The sequence below is a fragment of the Pseudomassariella vexata genome, assembly GCF_002105095.1.
Source record: "Pseudomassariella vexata strain CBS 129021 chromosome Unknown BCR38scaffold_6, whole genome shotgun sequence".
NCBI lineage: Eukaryota > Fungi > Ascomycota > Sordariomycetes > Amphisphaeriales > Pseudomassariaceae > Pseudomassariella > Pseudomassariella vexata.
Window position 1 is genome coordinate 2,565,236 of NW_024467961.1, and position 19,420 is coordinate 2,584,655.

At 51.1% G+C, this 19,420-nt stretch overlaps 7 protein-coding genes and 1 non-coding gene across 8 annotated transcripts; 4 read left to right on the forward strand and 4 right to left on the reverse strand.

Moving 5' to 3' along the window:
* The first annotated feature begins 516 nt into the window (after positions 1–516).
* Positions 517–2,151, forward strand: BCR38DRAFT_198787 (uncharacterized protein). Its single transcript, XM_040854081.1, has 6 exons — positions 517–723; positions 807–1,110; positions 1,221–1,315; positions 1,373–1,490; positions 1,550–1,614; positions 1,681–2,151. The coding sequence occupies exons 1-6, from the start codon at positions 600–602 to the stop codon at positions 1,944–1,946; spliced, it is 972 nt and encodes a 323-aa protein (XP_040716657.1). The 5' UTR covers positions 517–599; the 3' UTR covers positions 1,947–2,151.
* A 204-nt stretch (positions 2,152–2,355) lies between these two features.
* BCR38DRAFT_457642 (uncharacterized protein) lies at positions 2,356–5,652 on the reverse strand (the record flags this gene model as incomplete). Its single annotated transcript, XM_040862062.1, has 2 exons — positions 2,356–4,939; positions 4,979–5,652. 2 exons carry the CDS (start codon positions 5,650–5,652, stop codon positions 2,356–2,358), a joined length of 3,258 nt encoding a protein of 1,085 aa, XP_040716658.1.
* A 943-nt stretch (positions 5,653–6,595) lies between these two features.
* On the forward strand, positions 6,596–9,368 carry BCR38DRAFT_523947 (uncharacterized protein). Its single transcript, XM_040865277.1, has 2 exons — positions 6,596–8,389; positions 8,437–9,368. Exons 1-2 carry the CDS (start codon positions 6,995–6,997, stop codon positions 9,130–9,132), a joined length of 2,091 nt encoding a protein of 696 aa, XP_040716659.1. The 5' UTR covers positions 6,596–6,994; the 3' UTR covers positions 9,133–9,368.
* BCR38DRAFT_523948 (Pre-mRNA-splicing factor of RES complex-domain-containing protein) lies at positions 9,369–10,908 on the reverse strand. Its single transcript, XM_040865278.1, has one exon. The coding sequence runs from the start codon at positions 10,487–10,489 to the stop codon at positions 9,512–9,514; it is 978 nt and encodes a 325-aa protein (XP_040716660.1). The 5' UTR covers positions 10,490–10,908; the 3' UTR covers positions 9,369–9,511.
* Positions 10,909–13,766: 2,858 nt separating this feature from the next.
* Positions 13,767–14,432, forward strand: BCR38DRAFT_340953 (uncharacterized protein; the record flags this gene model as incomplete). Its single annotated transcript, XM_040855827.1, has 2 exons — positions 13,767–13,941; positions 13,999–14,432. 2 exons carry the CDS (start codon positions 13,767–13,769, stop codon positions 14,430–14,432), a joined length of 609 nt encoding a protein of 202 aa, XP_040716661.1.
* Positions 14,433–16,307: 1,875 nt separating this feature from the next.
* BCR38DRAFT_432979 (uncharacterized protein) lies at positions 16,308–17,098 on the forward strand. The gene has a single exon (XM_040860224.1). The coding sequence runs from the start codon at positions 16,322–16,324 to the stop codon at positions 16,742–16,744; it is 423 nt and encodes a 140-aa protein (XP_040716662.1). The 5' UTR covers positions 16,308–16,321; the 3' UTR covers positions 16,745–17,098.
* A 1-nt stretch (position 17,099) lies between these two features.
* On the reverse strand, positions 17,100–18,555 carry BCR38DRAFT_432980 (Alpha/Beta hydrolase protein). Its single transcript, XM_040860225.1, has 2 exons — positions 17,479–18,555; positions 17,100–17,424 (listed from the first exon to the last, which is right to left on the reverse strand). Exons 1-2 carry the CDS (start codon positions 18,365–18,367, stop codon positions 17,264–17,266), a joined length of 1,050 nt encoding a protein of 349 aa, XP_040716663.1. The 5' UTR covers positions 18,368–18,555; the 3' UTR covers positions 17,100–17,263.
* Positions 18,556–19,177: 622 nt separating this feature from the next.
* BCR38DRAFT_t167 lies at positions 19,178–19,280 on the reverse strand. Its single transcript has one exon. It is a non-coding gene; the product is annotated as a tRNA-Thr (tRNA).
* Positions 19,281–19,420: the final 140 nt, after the last annotated feature.

A 19,420-nucleotide genomic window follows, 5' to 3' on the forward strand; every position in this document is an offset into this window, starting at 1 on the left:
AAAGAATTTGCCCTTGAGGGAATCGGCTGTCCTTTTTGGTTCCTTTGTATTTGTGGATATATATATACAAGGCTCTTTCACTTTCGGTGTCTTATGCAAGGGAGCATCGCCCCCAGCTCGCCTCCAACGGGACAATATCCAATGCTGACAGTTGGTCAGCTGCATATTGGGTGGATGCATCAAGCTTTTGGGTGGATGCATCAAGCTTTCGGATCTTATTGAGGCAGGATCTCCATGGGGTCCGCACCTTTAATCAATCTCCTGGCATTCTAGGAAATGAACTGCAGTGTTTGCCTTATGAACTTGAAACTACAAAAGGTTGTGTTTGGTTCTCTGCATGCGACTCAGCGTTACGGTTTGCTGGTTTGCTTGTCCCCGCTTCGAAGTTGGTCTCGCTTGTTCCCGTTAACTCTCTTTCAAGGTACTAGATAGTAGTGGTATCCATTGTTATGAATAAAGCCCAGGGGATTCCTCTATACTCCATATTTGTATCTTGTGGTTCAAGAATTTGAGGTCCACGCTTGAGCCTTGCCGAATTCACTTAATCGCCAGTCAAGAGCTTCGACAACAGCAACGATTCCCACAATAGGGCAGACGACATGCTGAGTCCTAACGCAACTGTGTTATGCGGCTCCGTCTGGCCGATTGCTTTCATTTCTGGCGCTGTCCTCGGACTTCGAATCTATGCCAAAATCAGTCGCGGTCGACGTCTCTTATCAGATGGTGAGTAAAACAACACCCTTTGCTTCCCACTTTGGGTTACAGCATCCAATAATCATCTCCATCCTGACCACCTGATATTGCAGACTTGCTTCTGATATTCTCATGGATTCTCATGTTCGTAGAGATATGCTTTATTACCAAGGCCGCAAGCCTCGGCTTCGGGAAACCATACACGTCGCTTGACCTTGCGACCCGGTCCGAAATCGCCACGTACGGGGTGGCCTACAGCGTTTTCTCCACCCTTATTGTATCCGTGAGCAGGATCGCCTTCGCTATTGCAATATTGAGGTGCACCGAGGGCTGGATGAAGGTTGTAACGTGGACGGCCATTGCTGGCTTGATCTGCATCACCATGATTCCCAACATTGTCACGAGGGTTACGATCTGGTGAGTGTGAGCGACAACTGATGCAATCACCCCTTCCTTGGGTCTGGTCTAGAGGCGCGCGACCTAGTTGGAAATTTGAAAGCGCGTACGGCTAAGCAAACACTGTGTAGCCATCCCACCCAGAGAGTCTATGGATCATTGGACGAACTCGGGGGTTATTGTGGCCAGACATACATTCCTCAATATGTCGGCTGGGCTAGCGGCAGTACGTTCACACTCCCATTCACACGAGGTGTGACAGATATGCTGACATGAAGTGAAGCATGGAGTGCTTTGAGCGACTTCGCCTTAGTCGCTATCGCCTGGAAAATCGTCTGGTCTATGGCTATGCGAACAGAGGAGAAGATTGGGGTTGCACTAGCTATGAGCTTTGGGATACTGTAAGTCCGAGATGTCAACCAAGATAAATGAGTTTTACACAGGGAACTGACTGGGATAGGTCGGGTATCATCACGATTCTAAGATACGCTTATGTTACTCGTATCTACTCAGCCGACTTCTACGGTAAGTAACCTCCGTTCGTTTCCCTGGATGTCAACACAGGTCTTATACTATCTGACGCCTGAGCAGAATATGGGTACGGTGGTTTTATCTGGCAGGCCGCCGAGGGGGGCACCAGTATTGTTGCTGCCAGTATTCCACCGCTGCGAGCCCTTATCGTCGGGAAGCCAACCCTCTCCGAGAATCGGCGTGCTAGGCCTGGACAAGACGGTCCCAGGTCGTCGAAAACATCTTCTGCTCCCTTCGAGAGCGATATCAGGTACACTACTGATACCCACACCTTCAGCGGCAACGGGAAAAGGAGTCTCGCAAGAGAGAAAACTGCGGCCGTTTAGGGACCCAACTTTCAGGTGGACGGACATCTCATTTGTGATCATCAGGATGCGCAACGCGCTGGGGTTGGGGTTGGGGTTGGGGTTTCAAGGTTCGGGTTGGTTAATGGCACATGTATCGTAGGATTTAGTCGTCTCTTGCTTCGTGGCGCGGCGCCAGATTACAATTCTTGCATAACCCTGTATGCCTTGTCGACCATATGCATCGGACACCAAGAACTGTGTCAAAACTGGCTAGATCAAGAAGGCCACATTGCATTGCTATCGTAGCAATTCGCTATATCGTGAAAAGCCAGTATGATTGCTCACTCGTTAACTCGTGACAATAACGACCCATCATAAGCTCGAAAGCATCCACTCCACGACCTATGCCCAATATCTTCGCATCTCGCCAAAGGGTATGCCTGCCTGCCTAAGGGTGAAGTCCGTGAATATCAGTGAGCAAGTCAACAAACCTGTTCTGGTCTATGATCTCGCTGTGGACGTTCACATCCTCCAGTAGGTTTTCCTGCACTGCCGTCTTACCCGTTGACCGGATGATTCGCCACGCTCGACGGAATTCATCACGGATAGACACAATACCATTGTGCGTCACGGTACGGGCGACATTGTGCTCGAGCTCGAATGGATCCTCAATGGCGAACAGGTAGCGATTGCGGACTTCTTTGAATTCCTTGGCCTTTGAGGTTTGGATTGTCGGGATTCCGGCTGCGATTCTGTCCGGCGAAAGGGGTGGATCGGCTTGAGCATCAGGCATTGTCATAGAATCAAGTACAGCAGGGTTGGGAGATCTGAGGTGCCCCTGCATTTCCGTACCCGTGGGGGTAGGCGGAGGGTCCGTATGCGATTGCAAGACCGTCTTCGCCCCTGTCCAGCCTTTCTCCCTCTTGGAGAGAAGCCCACCGCGCGTTCGCAGGCTCAAAATATCCCTGCCCCAGTCGAACCCTGTTTTTTGAATAGTGCTCATCATGTTGCTATTGGCATAGTACTCGAAGAATCCTCGAAGGAGATATCCAATTGACTCCCGGTTCTGGTTGAGAACGCCTTCCCCAGCCAGTCTCTGGATCTCCTGCTCGTCTCGCCAAAAGCGTACATTGCGACCCCTGCAGGTGGTGATGCCCTCGATTTCAGTCCCTGTCGGGCCGGGATCCGGCGCGAGTTCCTGTAAGTTCGGGCAGACAAACGGCTGTGCGACGTTGACAAGGTAATGCAACACCATTAAGACATAGCCGTAGCTACTTAGCGTTCCGCGGTAAGGCGTGTTAATACCTCGCACTTTCGCCCAATGTTTAACGAATAAAACCAAAGGTCTTACGCGTGAGTCGGTGTAAGAGTAACATCGCAGGAGCAGGCTGTTCTGAAACCCAAGATGAGCTGAGAAGTTGATGTCGCATTGCACTCCTACACCCGCCTTGGGAAACTCTAGTTTATCATGATACCGATCTTTGCGCTGCACCGGCACCGTTTGGGATGGATCCGGCAGCTGGCGGATCTTGTCGAACAATGGCGCAAAAGTGGCGGGAATAGGCAAGCCGTAGTCCGGTTGGTGAGGTGGAGCCGCTTGGATGAACTTGTGACGTAACAAGGCGACATACTCGCGGATGACAGGAATATCCTCTGGCCGATAAAGGTCCTTCTCAATAGCTTGCTCATATTCAACCGCAAGGTGGAGGCCCTTGTGCCTCCGGGCAATGACTCGTAGGTCCTGACAGCCTGTGGACTGTGTAAACTCCTCAACCCCATCGCGAATCCCGTCATTTCGGATCCCAGCCAAGTAGCATCGGACGACAGGTGAAGCTTTGCCTGGACCGGTGGGAAGAAGAGCGGTCTCACTCAGTACAGCGATTATCTTCGTGATCCTCGCATAATATTCAGCGGGCGACTCGTACGCATCTTGTTGAAGCTGCATCAACTGTATCGCTGGGATCTGATGAAGGCGGTCGGCTGCTATTTTCAGATCCTTGTTGAAAGCCAGAGGATCGATGCCAAACATGCGCTGACCGTGAAGCTCTCGCCAGCGGTGAATAGGCTTGGTGTGAGTATGCTCGAGCCGCGAGTCACGTTCGAATACTTCCCTAGCTTCCCAAATCATGACTAGTCTTTCTCCCTCAGCCATCATGTAAACCCCGTGGAGAGACCTAAAGTTTGGTTGCTGCTTTCCGGCCGAGTAAGAGTGGAACGCTCTGATGCGATTCCGCAGTCCCTCGTCTTGAAGACCATCAATAAATGCTGAGCTCAGATCGTCAAGGGCCATGAAGTCTGCATCGGTGAAGTCTGCAGCATTCGAATGCGTAATGTCGCATCCATTCATACGTCTCAAGGTCCTTTTCGCGAGGCCGTAGTAGCTCGCCAGCGACTGGCCTCGCGTCTGCTTGAGCAAAGCAGGCCGATGTCCTCGAGTTTGTGCGAGTGGTGCATCAGAGGGAATTCCGGATTCCTTGGGCTGCTGGTCGGTCGAGAGAATTTGCGCAGTTAAAACCGTGGCGTCTATTGTATCTTGATCTTCGTTCTCGTCCATGCCTGCATCGTTATCCAAGCCATCCTGATCATCGTTATCCAGCCCTTTCTCCCATTTTAACCGCTCTTCCAAAAGATCCATATAAAGTTTCCTTGTAGGTTTCTCGCATAGCTTCAGAATTGGCACTCGAGTTCGTGTCAATAGACGAGCACCAAAACCGGCATCGAGCAGAGCTTTCTCGATAAGCCGAGGAACCGGCGATTCGGACGCATCAGGAGGAATGGCCGAGGATGGTGACAAAAGACCAAGGTCCATGTCAGCAGCCTTTGTGGCAAAGCCTGATGAGAGGCTGCCAAAACACTTCAACTGAACGCTTTGAGATGGGAAGGATTGAAATCCATTGATCTCAATCTCCTGATGTGCAACGACGCGACGGCATATCTCCTCAATATGGACACGAAAATTCTCTTTCTCGGCAATTTCATCATGTCCGATTTCAGCACTACGAACGACGACACTGCAGAGCTGCTCGAGAAGACTTGATTGCAGAGCCAACTCTTCAGGCGTCACAACATACTGGCGATATCCACCAGGATTATACAGGCCTCCTTGAGTATTTCGGGGGGGTCTAGAAGCGAAGGCTTCACCTGAGAGAACGTTGATACCTCTTGATGGCGGCTCGCCTTGAAGCGGCTGTGATCGTCTCCAGTCAGGATGGTGACTCTGCGTTGGAGATGATTGTGATGGGTAACCAAAACCTCTCTGGTGCTGGTGTTGCTGATGAGGCATCGCGTGACCATGGACTGACGGAGTAGCGGACATGTGACCTTGAAACCCACCGCGGAATCCTGCGGAAGGGGCTCGCGCTGACTTTTGATGATACCCAGGGCCGTGACGCTGTTGTTGGAAGCCTTGAGGGCTATGGAACGAGTTTCCAGGCTCAGCTGCTCTAGGTTCTATTGGGATGGTCAATTGTGCACTCATTTCGCGTCGTTGAGCTTGATTTAGCCGTTTCTTCGCACCCTTTGTGCCTGGAACTGGCTGTTGCGGTGGTGTTGGTGGTGGTGGGGGGATAGCGCCAGTACCAAACTCGCTGGATCCATCTGTGGCAGTGAGTGGTTGAGCGTCGCGTAGGTGAGATGCCTGAGTGTTATCCGCGTGACTGCTGGGAACCACATTCTCGACATTGCCAAGGATGATATTCCGCAGACGGTCCTCAAGGGGCCGTCCTCTATCTTGCGCACCATGCATGGTGCTGCCTCGCGCAGCCTGAGCAGCGGGCCGCTTGAATATAGCCTGCAGCTCCTTGGCTGATGGAGCCGGAGGCTTCAGGTATAGCGTTCAGATCCCAAGGACAGGTGGCACAGGACTAGATATAGGATGATGCAGCATCCATAGGTCGAGCCATTGATACTAAAGCTTTGAATGATCTTCCATGGACTCGGAGCTTAATGCAGAAGTGAAGTGATTATGAAGAGAGGAACAAGCCCGGAAAGACGAAAGCTGGTCAGCTGCCTGAGACGAATAAAATGAGGTAAAGGTGATCCGGGCAAGGCATGAACTGGTAAAGCAGTGACAGTTCTAAATTGCCTTGGAAAAGTGATCAACTGTCTGTTCTTGTAGAAGTTCGTGCCAGAGGTTTTGAGGCTGAGTGCCAAAACAGCAAGGGACAAATATGTTGCCTTGCATTTGCTAATCCCTTAATAATTCTTTTCAGGCTGCAGATTGTGGGTGACCGTTGGAATAGAGGACAAGTAAGAAAGGGAGCAAGGTAGTAGGGGAAAGAGCCAAAATCCAAAGGTATGAGCTTCATGTGACTTGTAATAAAATGAATCGTTCCCAAGTTCTCTGTCGCCCACAGGAGCAGCTCAAGTGCGATGAAGTCAAATAGGTGAGAGACACTCATCGAGACATGCGAGACATGCAGGGAGCATGTCTGGCAGGAAACTCTAGACTTGCGACAGCCAATCAGCAAGCATTGAGGGCTGAAGATGGGGTGGATGGGAAGCTACTTTGGACTAAAGTATCTTCAGCCCTTAGTTCCAGTAGGTTTTATATGGACAACAGGCCGAGGGATACCTTGGAAACTGCACTCAAAAGTATCCTCAGCTGAAGCCAGGCTAAGGTCTTGGCATCTCCGGATACGTCCATTTGTGACCCATGCGTTCTTCGCGTTCGAGCCTCAACTGACGCCCTGACACCTTGGTCATTGTTTGCTGCTTTCAATGGGACTGCCCTTTGCAGCCTTCCGCTTATTTTCATCGTACATGCTTCATCGTTAATCCGTTCTCTGCTGCTCAGCAAAGCGCTATCACAGTCTGTCGAATGATAAGTCGACCTGCGCACTCACTCTTGTCATATTGAACACTTGGGTTAGCATCATTGCTCTTTCCTGCCTAGGTGTCTGCGTTCAGCGAACCCATACAAAGACTTGGAGTCTGCTTTCATTACTTCCTAAGACCACCCATCAACTTTACCCATGACGGCGGACTGGCAATAAGAACATTGCGTCGGTGTCTCGCATACCTGGCCAAGGCAATCGTACCGAACACGCCGGCAACTCCATCACATCCAACTTGGTACAACTGCCACCATGAGCGCATCACCATCTGGTGGCCCCAATGGCCAGAACCCGACCCCTCCACCAGGCGCCAGAGGCCCGCTTGTTCGCAAGAAGCCGCGCAATGACAATCCCCTTGTTGCGCGACGAAAGCCTCAGCCGCGACCGGCTGGCGTCCATGCCCCCGGAACTCCCATGCCTGCTGCTGCCAAAGCTGCTGCCGCTTCGAGACCCGCAAACATGAAGCCACAACAACAGCGATATGGTCTACCACCGCAGCCTAATTTCGAGGAGTTGCGAAAACAGAATGGTGGATGGTCCGCCCCGCCGCCACCTGGTGCTAGGGAATATCCCCTCTTTTTGACCAAGAAGGGCCTTAAGGAAGGGCTTCGATTCCACGTCATGAGGCTGGCACCTCCTCACCAGAGATCCCAGAACCAGTCCATCGACCCTACCAACCAAGACCAATTTACCCGTCCTGTTACGTTGCACCGCCGAGACCCTAGACAGCCAGCGCCTGGCCGCGAAGTCAAGGAAGAGCTACCGGAACAGACACCTGAGCAGATCGCTGAATCGGAAAAGCTTGCGCAAGCTAAAGCAGACCGAGAAGCCCAGCGTGCCATAGATGACGCCCAGAAGGCACCTGTCATGAGAGATGCTCCCAAAAAGAGCCAGCTCAAGCCGCACGAGAAGAAGAAGACGGGCACTCAGGCCCACTACGGGGCGCGCACAGAACAGCAGAAGAAGGAATCCGAGATTCGATACGAGGAAGCTCTACCGTGGCATCTGGAAGATGCCGATGGCAAGAACGTATGGGTTGGGCAGTATGAGGCGCCGTTATCTGAGACCAAGGTTGCCTTCATCATCCACGAAGGAGGATTCCGCATGGTACCCATGGAGAAGTGGTACAAGTTCTCTTCTAAGCGAGCTGCTGTAAATGCCCTGTCGATCGAAGAAGCTGAGAAAGTGATGGGCGCCAAGGCGCCAGTCTCCCGATGGGCCATGCGAGACGCTCAGCGCGAGGAGAAGGAAAAGGCGATTGCCGATTCTCGCGACAAACGGGTCTTCGTCAAGCAAGAAGCTGGTACCTTCAAGGCGGCTTCCCGTCAGGAGAAAATGGAACATGATGATATCGACATGTCAGGCGATGAGTTCCAGGATGACGACGAAACTGCCGGCTTCGAGCCTGACAAGGATGAAGATACCAAGGAATCGAAAGATCGCATCCGCCGTGAACAGCTTGGTGCAAACTTGTTTGGAGACGCGGACGAGGGCAAGGTTGAGAAGGAAGAGGCCGAGTTAACGAAAGAGGAGCTGGAGAGGAAGCTGTTTGGAAAGGATCTCAAGAAGGCATTGAAGAGGCGCGACAAGCAGTTCCAATATGACAGCGACGACTCCGAAAAGGAGAGGGATCCGTTCGCCACCTCTGTAAGCCACACTTATACCAAGTTTGGAACATTGCTAACTAGGTACAGAGCGAGTCCGACTCAGATTCTGAGGATGAAGACAAAAAGGAAGACGACAAGGATAGTAAAGACAAAGCAGAGGGGGCCTCCAAAGGCAACGACGCCGCGCAAGGCAAGAAGGCAGCAGCTGAGGCTGCGAAGAAAGGCAAGTCGCTCAAGCGTGCTGGGTCACCGGTGGTGTCAGACTCGAGCGGAGCTGAATCCAACCGCAAGAAGAAGAAGAAAACCGGAGCCTTGTCATCTTCGATGACGGGCAGCCGCAGCACTACCCCCATGCCTGGTAGCCAGCGGCGCATGGGCGGCGCTGGTTCCACTAGTGACGGTGAGGCGACGGGTGGGGAGATGTCGGATAGTGCTGGTGGTCCGAAGAAGAAGAAGCAGCGCATGCTCGGGACAGGTACGGGTGCTCAGGGCACTCCTACAGGTTCGCGAGCTGGGAGCCCTAATCCTACATCAGGCAATCACCCTCCCAACCAGGACGGCGGTTCGACACCCCATTCTCCCGGCAATCCCATTACAGGCCAGGAGATCCATGACAAGTTGCCTCCGCTTCCCGACGGCATCCCGATCAGCAACTTCCTCAAGATGTTTGGCTCACGCATTGGTGATGGCCCGGGCCAGATGCCCAGAACGGAGTGGCTCTCCTTGGTTAAGAAGAATTCCGTCTACACCAAAGAACAGAAACTTCTCAAACGTAAGCAGTAGGATGCTAGACTCAACCGTACAGGGCGGAGCAGTCGGCTTGAAGGAATATGCTTGTCGCAATGGAGTGATGATGGCATCACGACCCATGGTTTGGGGATTGCGGGATGCAATTTGTCATTGCGAAGCAGCACTATCTGGTAAATGGTCCAATAAACATTGGCATTGAGCGCAGATAATATACACATGTAGTTGGCACAGAAACATTGCAATTTGATCACATTGTGACTGGTTCCAAAATTTGCTTATTGGATATATTTTTCCTGACTTGCTGGGATGACGCTGCCGAAAGAGGACGGCGATGCTGCCTGCCATCCAGGACCTTTTTCATGTGCCTAACTAAGTATATACAGTAGTTAGACTAAACGGACTCGGTATGGTGCTACTCGTCCATCTGCCAGTTGTACTCGAGCCCCTTGTTCCGTTCGACCCTGTTGATGGCCTTGAACCTCTCGGCCTCGAATCCATTCCCACGATCCACACCATCCCACCGATAGCCCGGACGAATGCCGTACCGATTCGGCGCCCAAGCACCCTGATATACTGGCCGTCCCTTCATTTTCTTCCCTCCCCCCCCTCCGCTATCCCCTCCCCCAACCTTGTCCTTAGCCACAAACTGGGCCATAGTATCCCCCCACCTCGTCTGCCCCTTCAACTCTCGATTCATATCCTCATCATCGACCCCCCTCGCCACGCCCTGCAGCTTTGCATCCTCCAGCTGCTCCCTCCGCAACCTCGCCTCCTCAATCTGCTTATCTCCTCTCAACAGCTCCTTCTTCTTCTCCTCTTTCTCAGCCGCATCTTGCGCCGCCCGCCGCAGCTCCGCCCGTTTCATGCTGACATCCACTCGCCGCCCCGTCGCGTCCCGATACACTGTCTCGGCCTCCTTCTGCTGTCCCGCACGCTCGAACTCGTCGCGCTCCCGCTTCTTGCGCCGCTCCAGCTGCGCCGACACCGCCGCGGCAGATTGTAGACCCGCGTGCGTCCCGTCAGCCATCATGACGGGTAGATCCTCATCGTTGTCTGCGCCCGCAGCGGCAGACTCGGCCGCTGCTGAGGCGAGGATGGCGTCTGCGGCTGCGTCTTCGGCTTTGGTCTGGGTTACTGAGGGGGCGGGCGTGCCGACGACTTTCCAGCTGCTTTTCTTGGCTTTGCGAAACTCGGCTGAGGTGCCGGAGACTTGGGCGGTGGCTTCATCGTCATCATCTTGTTTTGAGGTGCCCCAGCTGGAGTCGGCTTCGTCGGTTATAAGGAGGCCGCCTGCGTCGGCCGCGGGTTGTTTGCGCTTACGCTTTTTAGTGGGCTTAGGGTCTGCGATTAGGTAATGTGTTGCTAGATATTGCGAGAGGTCCGATGACATTTTGGTGGAGTATTGAGGATGTTTGAGGCGATTGGGTGGATGGGCGATAGATTCGTCATGTCTTCCTACTGTTGCGTTAGGTTTGGAGTCCCTGTAACCTTCAACTTTCGAGAGCCCGATAAGTGCATATCTAATCAGTATGCTTCTATGTGGACTATGTGTAGAGCCTCTGGTCCCTAGTGATCAACTCCAGATGCGGTTTTAATACTCCGTAGGCCATTCCATTATGGTTGCCGTCAATGATGATATGGTTAAAATACCTCAAATTAAATATTCGATCTAAACCTCGATCTCGTGTTATCTTGTATAGTAGAAAATGGCACAATCTTTAAGTACTATATTGCTCAAATTACAGAAGCGTCAGCACCGATTAATTGGACGGTCGTAATTCTTGACTCAAGCTATGAGTTATGATAAGGGCTATGCTCATCTTATTACCAGGCGTGCAGTCGGATTATTATATTCAAAAGAGAGCAGACATGTGTGCATAGTCCGTTGGAGTTGAATGTTATGTTACCTAGCAATGACGTCAATATGGTTCACTGATATTGAGTGAGTGCAGTATTTTGGTCATTTGGTTCGGTTCCCGACACCCTAGTCCGTCTAATGCAATTCATCAGCTCTGTTCCAGCACAACGGAACTGTTGACGTATCCGACTTTCCGTTACTTCATCCAGGATATCCTTAGATCAAGAAACAAGCTATCATGCAGCCGGTGTCTTGGGCGTAGACTTAGAAAGCCCGAGGAAACAGCGCTTCCGATCGTTTGAACACGAGCTGAGTACTTGGATACTTTTACGTTTCAAGGCATTGCAGTTCTGAGCCTTGTTTCTGACCTTTTGCCAAGCTAGCTCTGAAGATTCCCTGACTGTGATTCCAGGTGTGTTCAGCTCCTCAAGCCAACTGCTCATATGCCACTCGCAGCCACGAACCCTGGCCCTACGAGTAGACTATTGTCAGACTAGTTAGCACTTCGGGCATATATGAGGTAATGGAAGAATGGCATGGAGAGATCGGTAAGAATAACTCTGCTTTACTAGTACGCTAACGCCTTTTCAACGAATGATGTAGGATTGTTTCCTCACGTGAATCATTTTGCAGGGGCGCGAGGCCATTTCGTAAGTTCAGTAGTAGGGGCGTCTACTATGTACATCGTTAGCTTATCGTTGTCGCTATGCTATCAATAGATATCCCCCACTTGTTATGGCAGCGGAGGCAGCGGAGCTGAGAGTCCAAATTTCTGGCCTAGGGCAGGCAGTGCTCACCTCATGATAAGTCAATGCTTTAATTGCGACTGCGAGATTGCAAGATTATCCCGGGACAACTTTCTAAATTAGCATCCTGACTCATGTCTACGCCTGTTGGTAAAATGGAGAAAAAAGCTGAAGGCTCTCAGTTTATCCAGTCCAGAAGCACTAGACGTTCCTTCGTAGATCTGCCGCCACGTCTAAATGAGGACATCCGGCAGTGCGGGGAGACATGGGGAACTCATAGTGGACTATTATTTCCCCCCCCCCCCCAAGCGCTCAATTTTATGACGGTTCTGATTTGCTATGCCTTATCGCGCAAGGTGTATACCTCGGGACGCTTCATCACGATAGAACGCCTCTTGAGAAACTATTCATATTCAAGATGAAGGCGCGCCCGGGACTTTCCGAGTACTGGAACCTGTTCCGAAACACCAAGCAAGAAATTACATGGCCGGCATAACGTGGCAAGTGGGCTGCCATGATTGATTCGCACAGGGAACGTTGATGGAGCAGCAACTTGAATCCTCGAGACTCGACGCGTTCCTCGATCGGTTCCTTGACCTTGCTGTGACCGAAGCCGTCAAAGCCGGGCTGCCTCAGGTACAGCACGTAATTTAGCTGCAGATAAGTGGCAATGCGGCCTATGATGATGGCACGGGTTGAGCTGTTGGAGCCAAGTCGGGCCTTGGAAACTGACGGCCAAGGCAGGCGTGTCCTGATCCAACTCCCTGTTGGCTGAGGTACAGGCAGCTGCAACAAGGTAATCTCTCGATTTCATCATCCAAGCCCGCGACAACGAGAACCGGGCACAAGACCCCCAAATCCAACAACAGTCTGAGCCGTGAGGTCACCCGCCCGCTGCCAAAGGGGAGAGCGCTCTAGCCGCTGATGCAACATCTAAGCAGCCAGAGGCTGTGTTGTTGCTAAACGTCACCTGTTATTCACACACACCAGCAAAGATACACACCCACCATCGTGGAAAACACACGCCCCCAGCTTTATCTCGTCACAATCGCTCGGTTGACCTAAGCCTCTCTCTATTTCGTACCCATCCACGCGCAACGCCGACTCTAACGGACACACGGTGATCTAGCCTGATACCATGATAAGAGAGTTCCGAGTTTCCCCCCATTAGAGGACGGGCTTGCTCGTTTCTCCTTCCTCTGTACCTGCTCAGCGACAAACAGAACTCAGCAGCCTGAAATTTGACTTTGCCAAGCCCTTCGTATTGCTGTCTCTGTATACAACGATTGTCGATTGTTGCAACCGTCTTTGGCTTGAATCTTCAACGCAACCTTAATCTCGTTCCTCTGGTCGTTCCGTAGGTCATCCTGTGCCTGACTAAGAAGTAGCCTTCTGTAACAACGTCATCGTTATCGATAACGGCCCCCTTCAACACCCCGAAGCGTCCATCGCATTGATCGCATCATCGTCAAGGATCATCGGAGCCTCGCTTTCCTTATCTGAGTCACCCGGCCTACCCAGCTTCGTCGTCTTTTTGATTCTCGACATCATCAATGACAAAGCCACTTCCCACCTGACGAAACCGCACTTGCTTACTCTTTCACCCCAACAAGCATCCACACAAAGCAGCTGCCCGCGCAAGCAGCCAACGCACGTTACCTAATCGCCCTGTCGCCTTGTGACTCGCTGTTTGCCACATCTATCTTTCTCTTCTAGAAAAACCTCCAGCTGCATTCTCATACCCATATCATCCTTCTCCTTGAACCTAGATTTCATCCTTAGCACCGCCACTTGTTCATCCTTGCATTCAAATTGCATAGAGAACTCCGGCTCGCCCTCAGAACTTGGTTAGTCCCCTGCCGCCGGCCTTCCATCAAGTTCATCGTCACGACACCCTTTGGCCAAGTCCCCAAAGGAATAGATACGAAGACAAAGAAGCAGGAAGATATTAGCAAGCCTGAGACAATTGCTTGCATCCCGGGCTCGATACATCACAAAGCTCCAGCACCTCAATCGATAACACGCATCAACACGCAACCATCACCATACTTGAACACGTAACTATGGCCTTCGAGGAAGCTCGAGACTTACGAAGCGCTGCTCAGGACCCGAAGAGAGTCAAGGAGCGAAACAGCAAGTGGTCCCGAGGCCAACGACCATCACCTGGTTGTAACTCCATTATTCGAGAAGAAATATTGAGTGGCAGCGAAAGCCAACGCGCAAAAGTCCGACCGGAGCGTGCGTATGAGAAGTATGTCGTCACAAGCAGTCTTTCGAGGTCGCTTCACGAAAGAGGTACTGACAAGTCTTGCAGCTACCACATTCGCAACCACAACATCGTCAAGGCCAAGCTAGCGCACGACGTCCCATTGAGTCGCTCCCGAGCCAAGGTCGAGGCCATGGAAGAACTCGCCGATTCGGCCATTTCGCGATCACTGATCGACATGCTTCCTTCCCCAAATTCTCGGCGAAAGCCAAGTGTTTCGGATAATTTCTTATATAACTTCGACCGGGCTGAGAGTCCTGGCAAGCCCTTATCACTTGATATTTTCGTCAAGACCAACAGAAAGGATACCGAGAAGTTCATCGAGAAGGAGTACGAGATTTTGGACACCAACGGGGATACGCTCAAGGGTCGAAAGGCTCGCCAGAACCTCCGCCGTCCGAACTATGCGGCCGTCGTAAAGGAGCCGGAGATTATCGAGGATGATGGTTTCGAGCTTGTGTAAATCTTTTTGGTATCGGCGGTCCTCCGAGTTCCATCTCGATGGCGTAAATATTCCGATTGAGCACATTACTGTACGTATGCTTTTATTCGGGCCTGGGGCGGAGTTTGGTTCTGAGGATGTTGTCTTTTGTGTCGCGCAACAGGCTTTCAGCTACATCACAGCATTGGAGACCAGCGGCAAGGGTGTACTAGACTTTTGTGTCTTCTCATCATTCACCTGCGCATCAGTTCTTGCATATCGGGTCGATCGCCAGGCTGCTTCTATTATTCTTGCATTACTTACCCTTATACAATGCGATGGGTGGAGGTATCGGCGCATGGCTTAACTCTGACCATCGGCACTTTGGTTGGGGGAGGATAGCGGCGTTGTAGTCTTGGACGTGTTTGATGCGTTGACCGGAAATGGATATAGATCATTTCGGAGCACTTTAATAAAGCTTGGCACTGTAAACGGATAGACAATGATTCTGACGTACTTATCGACTACGAGCACGAATCGATCCTACTTGTGCTTCGTGCCGAAGTGTTGTAAATTTGACAAATGTGGGCATTTGGGCGGTGAAAGCAACATTCTTGTGAATGGTGGTTATTTGCATATTGTTGTACAACTGCCCCTACATGCGATATCTGTGTGTAGGGGTAATAATGTCTTAAGAATCATGTGCCTCCATGTTGTGTTGCTGTAAAGACGTAGATTTCAAGGCGCTATTGCCTACCCGTTGATGACTCTGGATAGATGTCATATTAACCGCTGTGCCTGCTCTATGCGTTGTGCTACATAGGTTGGTGTTGAGAGGCTCTTCAAGATGCTGTTCCTCTCTCCAAGGAAGTATAGTACGACCATACGAAGTGTGATAATAAACTTGGTTTATTTTGAAGCCCGTAACAATACATACCTCTTAGTATACTTCTTTATTTTCTCTGTAAATTTACTGCTTAGTACAATATCCTCGTAATGATGGGGAATAGAACCTAGTAACCCCCGTAATATAAAGAAACGTCTATATTCTAGCTGCGAAACTACTGAAGAAGTACTATTAGGGTTTGTACTAGGAATTGAGTCCTGCTATTAGTGTCTTGAATAATATCTAGGGTGCGTATTGTAGCGGGGTAAGGCCGGACGCCAGGGAAAATAGGTGACGGAATGGGGAGGATCTTTTGCTTTGATGAAGGAGGCTTGTGGCTGCAACTTTCTTTTCGAGGACGGACCCTTTTTAATGGCTTCTTCATCTTTTCGATTCGACAAGCAATAGTCAGCCATCATCGCACTCTTTTCAATGCATGCAATTCAGAAGCTTCAGTTCATGATTCACTTACACGTTCAAGGGATAGCTTCTAAGAATCCATCTATCCTTTCCATTTTAGCCTTGACAACTATGAGACATTGTGTCTTGCTCTGATCAGAGCAATCCAGTACTAGAGACAGCTTCAATTCGACTCCTAGGAGCCAGACATCCTATTCTGAGAATTATCCCGACACGAGAGTCTCAGAGGCACATCCGACCAACTTGCGCACAAGACTTATAAGAGCTTCGCTCTTACGGCCAGCACCATGATCTCCGTCTGATCTGACCAACAGATGTGATCTATTGGTACTGGAGCCGTCTGTTCAGTGTGTTAGGTGATAGGTACATCCTACCGACCGCCTGACCCCGTTTCAGTATAGAGTACCCGATACATAACAGGTTGTCTAGGATAGAAGGCAATATACATTACTAACAGCTTAGATTAATACTGTTCAAATATGGGCCCAGGCGATTATGCATAGTGCTGATCAGGTAACTTATATACGTTGGATCTGCACTTCAGCTCAGTTCGTTCTTTTGTCCGAGTCTGCGTTTCGGCCTAACACTAACGCAGTTGCGGAAACTCAATACTTGTTTATTAATAATGAGGAGTAGAACCTATTACATTGTCCTGAACATTTGCCATTCGAGTTTAGTGAATTTAGGAAGCTATATATCGCTGGGCCACCAAGGTTTGGTCGCCTTGTACCAGAGTGCCAAGGCGCTCCGCCCAGATCTCGACACCGACAAAAATCCCGCGCTCTCCCTCGTCGTCGCTCCTCTGGCTCAGTCCGTGATGAGCCGTGCGTACTGTCAAGTGGTCGAAGATCCAACAATACGCATCAAGCATCATCCTGTGCGCTTCTGGCTCTTCGCGTCCAGTCCACAGCTATTGCGGGAGCGGGCAGTAGCTGCCTTCGTCGCTGCATACTTGGTGGCCTCTGTTTGGTCTCTTGTACTGCGGCTGTGGTTTTGTATCGGACTTATTGCAAGCTTTAATAAAGCATGGAATTTGATGTGTCTCTAATCTCCCCCTCTAGATCGGCTGTCGAGACCGGACGAGCATGAAAGAGCTAGGAAAAGGGCTGGTGCGGTCCGATATATTGGATAGCTCCTGGGCCCAGAGTCGCGCCGGGCGGCATGCTCCTTGTTGCCAACCGGGCCCCTCTGCTGCACAATGTGAACGATGTAAATTTTGAACTTAACGTCACCAAGGAGCAGAGCCGGAGAGGCTTTGGCGTGAGCATGAAATCAGACCGGGTCGTACTCGTAGAGATGTGATTGGGAGTTGTGCTCCTGTTTCCCTCCAATTAGTTTCTACATAACCGATTTTTAGGTATGTCACCTTGTTAATTCTGCCATTGTGGGCCTTGAGTTCCCAAGCACTGATTATATGGCATCCTAATAAAGGACCAAGGATTCGCCCTAATGAGACAAACATAGTATTAATTGTCATTTATGTCCTCTTATAAAGCAGAGTATGCATTTATACAGCCTCTTTCCTCAATTTTCTGCTTTGGACACAGTCCGGAAACAATACTAGTCCCTATAGTCCAGCGAGAGCCGCGTTTCCCAAAGTACCATAGAAGCCCACCGTCAGCGTCACCTTATCCGCGAGATACGACAGGTCAATATTCGGCAGAGGCGATGTATCGGTAGCCAAAAAGCTCGCCACCCGTCTCGCAACCCAGGCTGGGTTTTCGTCAGCTATGAAACTCGTTAGTAAGACCAATAACGCAGTAGGGAACATTGAAGACTAACCAATCCAGTGCCCAGCTTTGGGAACAATATCAACATCAAGCGAAGTCGTAACATTCGCAAACAATCCTCGCAGCTGTTCCCGAACCCCAGAACTAGCCTCCCCACCGAGCGCCAACGTATGCATAGAAAGGGGATTCACGCCCACCGTCCCCTGAAAAAAACTCGCATCCGCCGCTAACGACGCCGCAGAAAAGGGCCCAAGCATAGCACGCAGAAATCCCGGCTTGGAGATGCTACTGGTATACCGATTCACCACATCCTCCGACATGGACAAAGCGCCGGAGTAACTCCCATGATAAAAGTACCACTCGAGAAACTGCCTCTCCTTCCCCGCCATGAGGAATTCAGCAAAATCTGGAATCTGGAAAAACGCCAACTGCGGATTCTGGTACAAATCCCAGTACGGGGCGGGAGTGGCGACGACCTCGTAGCCAAAGCCAGGAAGCAGGTACTCGGACACTCCAAGCATCTTGACGAGAGCCGGGTACTTTGCCGCGAGGGCGAAGGCGTGGCCGACGCCCTTGTCGTGGGAGAAGACGTAGGCGGAGGTGATGTTGAGGAAGTCGAGCACGCCTTTCAGGTCCTCGGCCGAGGCCGGCGCGCTGTAATTGCCGTCGGGCGGGATAGAAGAGTCACCGGCGCCCCTATTGTCGGGGGCGATGACGGTGTAGTTCTGGGCTAGAAGGGGCCCGATGGTGCGCCAGGTAAGGCTGTACTGCGGATTGCCGTGGATGAGGAGGAGGGGAGGGCCGGTGCCGTGGTAACGGAAGTGGATGCTGACATCCTGCAGGGCGACCCGGCCGTGCTCCCAGTCGTCGAAGTTGGATAGGGTTGCTGCTTGTGCTGCGAAAGCCGCAAGGGCTGAGAAAATCAAGGATTTGAGTTGCATATGGTCTGGCGTTGATGAAGGACTCTCCACTCTCTACTTTCACGATATTGTGCAGAGTATTGAGAGCGGTCGAGACTCGAGGATAGCAGGCATGCGATATATATTTTACATATGAGTCATGTTGAACCCCCGTGCCCCTGGAAGTAATTATTAAAATAAAAAAATAATATTAAATACGCCGTAGGTGTTAACCCTCGGTACCTCTACAAGTACTCCCTTAAGGGGCTATAGATGATATAGCGGGCCCTTAAGCCGCGTCGGGCGGTTATACAGGTAAACTTGTAGCCAAACGACTACTAAACCTCCTGTCCCTCCCTAAGTCTGTGCTACAACCCCTGCCTGAACTACCGATAAGTGTGGTAATGTGGCACTTAAATTCGTCCTCAGGGGTGGGATGCTGCTGATGTGCAGAAGATGCTCGACTATTTTTTTGTCGCGACAAGTCGTAGTATCTGCTAATTGGGGTTCTCGTCGAGCGTATACATCTCAACCATACGCTCAAGTGGATAGACCGTAACGTGGTCAGACGCTCGCAAGAATCGCGGCGAGAGGGCGTGCTGCGCGCCTTCTATCGTGAGGGGACGGGTTCGCCGACGAGCGTTATCGGAAAGGCGAGGTCCGATAAGGGGTCGGATTAACGATTCGAATTCTGGACCGGCTGTCGAGTTATATTCCGCCGACGTAGTGCTTGACGGTCGACTGGCTAGGATGCTCGTAATCCTAAACTGCACCAATCTCCCTATTATCGCTAGGTAGGCGAAGTCAACAAGGTGGGCAGCGCGCCGTAAGGGTTGACTAAACCCCCTTGTGTGTCAGCTGCGGGATTCGAACCCGCGACTCGTCACCGACCCAACTGGGTGAGGCTCAAATCGGGACTTATCTACCAGCGAAGTGACCAACTACACCAGCCGACAAGTAATTATTAATCGGCTTCACAATCACAAACAGATACAGTCTGGTTATACCGACGAACAAAGGCATCCACCAGGTATAATTCATCCAGCCACTAACTGAACTACTACTGTGATGGCTGTGTACCCCGCTTCACTTCGA

Bases quoted from the DNA above. Each gene is read 5' to 3' on its own strand.
- BCR38DRAFT_198787 (XM_040854081.1), top strand. From the start codon at position 600: ATGCTGAGTCCTAACGCAACTGTGTTATGCGGCTCCGTCTGGCCGATT. The intron at 724-806 runs GTGAGTAAAACA...CTGATATTGCAG, and splicing joins TCGACGTCTCTTATCAGATG to ACTTGCTTCTGATATTCTCA. The intron at 1,111-1,220 runs GTGAGTGTGAGC...AACACTGTGTAG, and splicing joins GTCACGAGGGTTACGATCTG to CCATCCCACCCAGAGAGTCT.
- BCR38DRAFT_523947 (XM_040865277.1), top strand. From the start codon at position 6,995: ATGAGCGCATCACCATCTGGTGGCCCCAATGGCCAGAACCCGACCCCT. The intron at 8,390-8,436 runs GTAAGCCACACT...AACTAGGTACAG, and splicing joins GGGATCCGTTCGCCACCTCT to AGCGAGTCCGACTCAGATTC.
- BCR38DRAFT_523948 (XM_040865278.1), bottom strand. From the start codon at position 10,489: ATGTCATCGGACCTCTCGCAATATCTAGCAACACATTACCTAATCGCA.
- BCR38DRAFT_432979 (XM_040860224.1), top strand. From the start codon at position 16,322: ATGAGGAGTAGAACCTATTACATTGTCCTGAACATTTGCCATTCGAGT.
- BCR38DRAFT_432980 (XM_040860225.1), bottom strand. From the start codon at position 18,367: ATGCAACTCAAATCCTTGATTTTCTCAGCCCTTGCGGCTTTCGCAGCA. The intron at 17,425-17,478 runs GTTAGTCTTCAA...CGAGTTTCATAG, and splicing joins CAAAGCTGGGCACTGGATTG to CTGACGAAAACCCAGCCTGG.